The sequence below is a fragment of the Lipotes vexillifer genome, unplaced genomic scaffold (genome assembly GCF_000442215.2).
Source record: "Lipotes vexillifer unplaced genomic scaffold, Lipotes_vexillifer_v1.1 scaffold1581, whole genome shotgun sequence".
NCBI classification, from domain to species: Eukaryota; Metazoa; Chordata; class Mammalia; order Artiodactyla; family Lipotidae; genus Lipotes; species Lipotes vexillifer.
In genome coordinates, this window is record NW_006783235.1 from 270529 (window position 1) to 276365 (window position 5837).

The window sequence follows — 5837 nt, forward strand, 5'->3', positions numbered from 1 at the left end:
GGACAGGAATAAAGACATAGATGTAGAGAATGGACTTGAGGACATGGGGGGGGGAGGGTAAATTGGGAAGAAGTGAGAGAGTGGCATGGACTTATATATACTACCAAATGTAAAATAGATAGCTAGTGGGAAGCAGCCACATAGCACAGGGAGATCAGCTCAGTGGTTTGTGACCACCTAGACGGGTGGGATAGGGAGGTTGGGAGGGAGACGCAGAGAGAGGAGATATGGGGATATATGTATATGTATAGCTGATTCACTTTGTTATAAAGTAGAAACTAACACACTATAGTAAAGCAATTATACTCCAATAAAGATGTTAAGTAAAAAAAGGGATTTAGCTGTATTACTATAAAACTTCATTTACACAAACAGGCAGCAGGCTGGATTTAGCACAGAGTGCAGTTCCCAACTCCTGCACTAGAATATTAGCTACATAAAGCCTTGTTTTGTTCCATTATATATAAAAAGCATCTAGAACAGTGCCTGGTAAATAGCAGGCACTCAATAAACATTCATATAATACTCTTTGAATAGAAAAAGAAATCCACAGTTCTATTATATATCTATTCCATTTAATGTGTATTTCTAGAAAAGAGGGAGGTCATTACAAAAGGACTCAACTTAAGGGTAACTTGTATCTAAAATCTGATCTGCAAATCCAGATTAAACTATGAAGCATGGTTAATAAAGTCTCTAAAAGAATAATGTACCCATCATCTAACTCAGCTACTGTTTTAAAGGACCATAACTGTGAACCTTTGTATAAGTTAAAAAAAAAAAAAAAAAAAAGAGAGAGAGAGTTCCATGTTCAAAATAGAGCCTTTAGGAAAATGTTTTTCTCATTATAATTTCAGTAACAAGAAGGCATCTTTTCTCACTTGTCCCAGAGGCTGTGAATCCCATTAAGAGGAACTTTCATGGCAGAGTCTTATGGTTATCATAAACAATCATAGGGACTACAGTGGCAGAGCGCCAAAAGATCAGGAATAAACATTCAAATAAGCAATTAAAGAAGTAAGGATTTGCTAGACCAGGTAGGATGAAAATAATTTCTTCTTTATTTATGGAATTATATTTCCTTCACCTTTGATCACTCAGCCAAATGATCTCTTTCTCAAATAAGATATGGAAATTACAAAGATCCTAACCAGTAGGGTTATTTCTTATATTAAAACATAATAATACTTACAGACTTTCTGATATCTTTTGAAGAGAGATCAATTAATTTCTTGTTCATAGACCATTCTTCATCAGTTTCCATTATGGCTTTCTAAGAAACAGCCATTTGTCAATTAAAAAATAATACACAAGTAAATACAAAGAGTTTAAAAGTAAAGTAATATGGTGAATTAATTATAAGGTTTAATATACATGTTAGGTTATTAGTTTGAATGAATTAAGCCTTTAATTTCTGTTATTTAAAATTGGAATTTCTTGAATTCATACAAGTCTTATCTTTAGCCAAAATAATACTATTTTACTCATTCTTAACTCTTGTACTAACTTTAGCTCACCTTTACATAACAAAAACAATCCTTAGTAAGACCAAGCAATTTAATATTGAACGGAATTTGTGAATATAAAGTTCACAAATTCCTTACTCCATTCGTAGACATCTACTCAAATAAATTCATTTTGTTTTATTGCTCTTCTTCCGTAGAAGAAGTATTTGGCAACCAAATACTTGAACTATTTCTGGCCATAGAAAAAAGAAGTAAAAATGCATGGGAAAAAATACATAGACATGGAATTATAAGACTTTCTAAGCTAATCAATATGACTAGTATTTATGGTAAAGAAATATTTAATAAAAAGAAAAGCCATGGTGATAATTATAAAATAATCTCATTTTTATACATCATTACTAATGAAGTAAATTTTAAAGGTGAAATTAACATTCAAATAAGCATAGTTTAAATACATCAGGTATACTGCTGCTCCCTATTTAAAAGACATGGATTGCTTGTGTTGACACTATAATGTAGCACATTCAATATAAAACTGAAGCTAAATCAAATAAGTACATCTTTAACGATCATATAAAAGATACAATATAAAAGAAAAGTGGCATACTATTCTGCTAAGAGATGACATTTCTGTCACCCACCATGAGCAACAGTAGCTGCTCTATGTTGTGTCCTATGTACTTCAATACCTATAGTCACAATCTCCTAGGGCTCACTGAGGAAGTACAAGAGAAAAAAAAATTGAAGAAAAGCATAATAATCTCTTTCTCAATTGATTCTGTTTAATACAGGACTGACATGGGTTTGGGAATTATCTGGCTTGTTTTCCTATACTTTACTAGCATGACTTCAAAGCAAAGAATCAGATTGTTTTTAGAAATTTCTATAGGAAAAGTTGATTTTCACCACCTCATCAACCTTAACAGGTTTAATAATCCTTTTTTAAAATAATTCTTTTTATTGGGATTTACAGTCCATATTAATTAAAATTTACCATCCTATATGGTCTAAATGTTGCATTTGCAAGTTTCTATACCACCTCATAAAACATTATCTTCTTCTTTAATTGTACACATTACTATTTCATATATGGTTCTACATTTACAAATTTATATTAGTCTATAAATTACACTGCACTCAGGCCAATATCAAACAAATGCTATTTAGTTAAACCTGCTTGAACATTATAATGACACAATTGCTTAAGAACTCTAATCATTTATTACAATGTCCAAAGATGTATGTCAAGGTTAGATTTTAGTTTCTTTTTACAAAGAGCATGATGAGGTATTAAATACTAAAACTTGCAGCAATAACTTGTCTCTGCAATTGTAATTTTTTTTTTTAGCAATTGTAATTTGTACTGTTTGCATGTAAGTATGTTTGGCCCTAAGGAATTTAAATTATAAATTATAAATTTATAGAGTCATGACTACAATTTTGACTTGAAAGTATTTCAAGGTAGAACTTGATTTTTCATTTGAGAAATGAAAAATTAAAACCGTAAATTACCATTTGATAGTATATTCATACTTATAAGTAAGCATGCTTTTTAAAGGTCAAAATCCCAAATTTCTTCTACAGAAATTTATATAGCAGAATTTTTGTGCTTTACTTCATTTCTTTATATGATATAAAATTTCATAAGTACATAGGAGAAAAAATATCAGAATAAAGATAACTATTCATAAAACCATAATATAGCAAAAAATAAGTATGCCTGTAAAGACTATCCATAAATACCTTAAAATAGATGGGAGCCATATCACCCACTTCCTTTGGGAGAGGAATGCATTCATAAACCATATGATACTGTTTCTTCATGCTCATATTCGTTTCTAAAAAGATACAGTCCAATCCTTTATCTTCAAACATCTTTACCAATGATTTTCTAAACATCTGAAGAGAGGAAATGGCTAGGTAAATAACACACTGAGAGGAGATTCAAAATATGAGAAAAAAAAAGTATAATAAATTCTTTTAAAATTAAAAAAAATAGTAAACAATGTTTGAACTCTACAATTTTACCTTATAGTTACTTTACTTTCTAAATCTACCACATAATTTCACATAGTTAAGCAATGTGTTTTTTTTAACTGAAATGCATTCTGCTCAGTATTATGTATATGTTGGAAACAGTGCCAGTAAACTAAAATACGAAAAGGAAGAGATAAAAATCAAATTTAGGTGGTAAGATATATAGAACTGACAGTAAAATCATAGGAAAACATCCAAAAACCAAAAAAGGTACTCTGAGCAGGTAGGCATCCTTAAATTCAGTAACAGACATGCAGAATTCACTTCCAATTGTTTTTCTATCCTCAAAGTAACTTCATTTGCTGGTTCCCTTCATATGTCTTCTGATCCTTCACTTGCAAATTTTCACTCAGCATAATTCCCTAGAGATTCAACCAGGTTGTTGTTGAGACCCTGCCTAGTTACTGCCATGTGGAGATAGAAGTTCAGGTTTTCCATTCAAGCCTCTGTTGACACCCAAAAAGAAGAAAGCCTACAAATTACTGCTGGGTAGGGGTTGGGAGTTCTGGGTTCTGACCAGGTCTCCTCTGATCACTTATTATTGATCACTCATCACTATTCTATTTTCCACTCATTTTATAAAATAAGAACAAGTAGGAAAAAAAATCGAATAATTATAATTTGAGGTAAAATAAAAAGGTACCTAGTAAGCAACAGATACAGGATTCGCTCTACATTTCTAACCACAGCTATATATATAAGCTCAGCATTTTTTAAAATAAAAAAAATAGTAAACAATGTTTAAACTCCACAATGTTACCTTATAGTTACTTTACTTTCTAAATCTACCACATAATTTCACATAGTTAAGCAACATATTTTTTTAACTGACACTCACTCTGCTCAGTATTATGTATATATTGGAAACAGTTCCAGTAAACTAAAATAAGAAAAGGAAGACATAAAATCACATTTAGGTGGTAAAATTTAGGTTTAACTGTTGGATGACTGTTCTAGAGTCTATCTGGATAATAGCGAAGAAGACAGACTTAAGATGTCACGGATTATAAATGAAAACTCAAAAGTACTAAATTAGTAGTGATACAAGAATAGTTCAATATTATAAAATATATAAACATCATACTTATATTATATATATATATATAATACTTTAATTTAAAAATATGAGTTTAATGGTATAATTTGAGGTTATCAACTCCATTAAAGCAGGATTTCCCCAAGTTCAATACAACAAATACACTATACATAGTTAAATAATATGCATTCTTTAAAATTTATATGAAAACTAAACAATGAAGAAAGTGTTTTAGTTCATTATCATAAGATACCAAAACTATTTTATGCTTCACAGAGATGTAGAGATCTCATGTTACAGGGGCGAAATAAAATTCCTGTTATTACTAGTAGAAAACACTTCATCCTTCAGGTAATCACATTTTCCACGTTTCTAAACTATGATTACTCACCTAATTGCAATTCCTCATTTAGTTAACACATCTGGACTTATATTCCTTACAATATATTTAAGTAATCTATACTAGAGTGTTATGATTCTTACACATTACAAACCACATGATAAAAAACTCAGATAAATACACGTAAAGGAAGTTAAAATAAATATTAAAGTATTTTCATTAAAGATACCAAAGCTATTTGTCTGATGATATAATATTAATACTATAATTTATTCAAATTTTCTAAATAGAACATGTCTAAAGATAAGATTATCCAAAGATAAATGTTATGCAATAGTACAGAACATACACATTTAATTCTATACCCTTCATGAAGTGACCCCTCAAAAATTACATTAAGATAATTTTCAAAACAGCATAAAGCTATTAGAACAAAGAAAATGAGAGAAAATATGCTAAAAATCAGATCACCCCATATTATCTGACTTAAACACTACAAAGCTGGTTCACAGTTGGGTGATATAGGAGGAGGCAGTTTAGCAGGGATGGTAAAGAAGAAACCCATGCTACACTGCAGAATCCTCAAAAGGCTCAGGAATTGGCAACACCAAGGAATTATGGAACTAGAGGTGAAGTTGTAATGAAAAACAGATGGCACAGATGAAAGTCTTTTGAAAAAAATAACTAACACACCAGATCCCCTCCTCCACACCAGCAGAACACTATAGGATAAACTTCTGGAGAAGGCAAACAACAAAGTTGCTGGGCTAGGAAAACCAGACACAGTTGAGAGTATACGGTCTGAAAACAGGGGCATCATAAAAAATGTTACTTGGTGTTCTTAAATATTTGACATTCTGCCAAACCAGTCTTCTTTCCCAACTCAGCTCCCAGAACACTGGAAAGCAGACATAGATGCTCTAGGCAAGAGACTGAAAGAGAGTTTTCTGGAGAG

General features: G+C 31.0%; 1 protein-coding gene across 1 annotated transcript in view; it reads right to left on the minus strand.

Moving 5' to 3' along the window:
* Positions 1 to 5837, minus strand: part of CWF19L2 (CWF19 like cell cycle control factor 2) — a 192226-nt gene that overhangs the window by 23427 nt on the left and 162962 nt on the right. Inside the window, exons 16-17 of the mRNA XM_007455881.1 lie at positions 3213 to 3368; positions 1193 to 1273 (exon numbers count right to left, since the gene is read on the minus strand). Coding sequence (XP_007455943.1) covers positions 1193 to 1273; positions 3213 to 3368 — 237 coding nt within the window. The remainder of the gene's footprint in view (positions 1 to 1192; positions 1274 to 3212; positions 3369 to 5837) is intronic.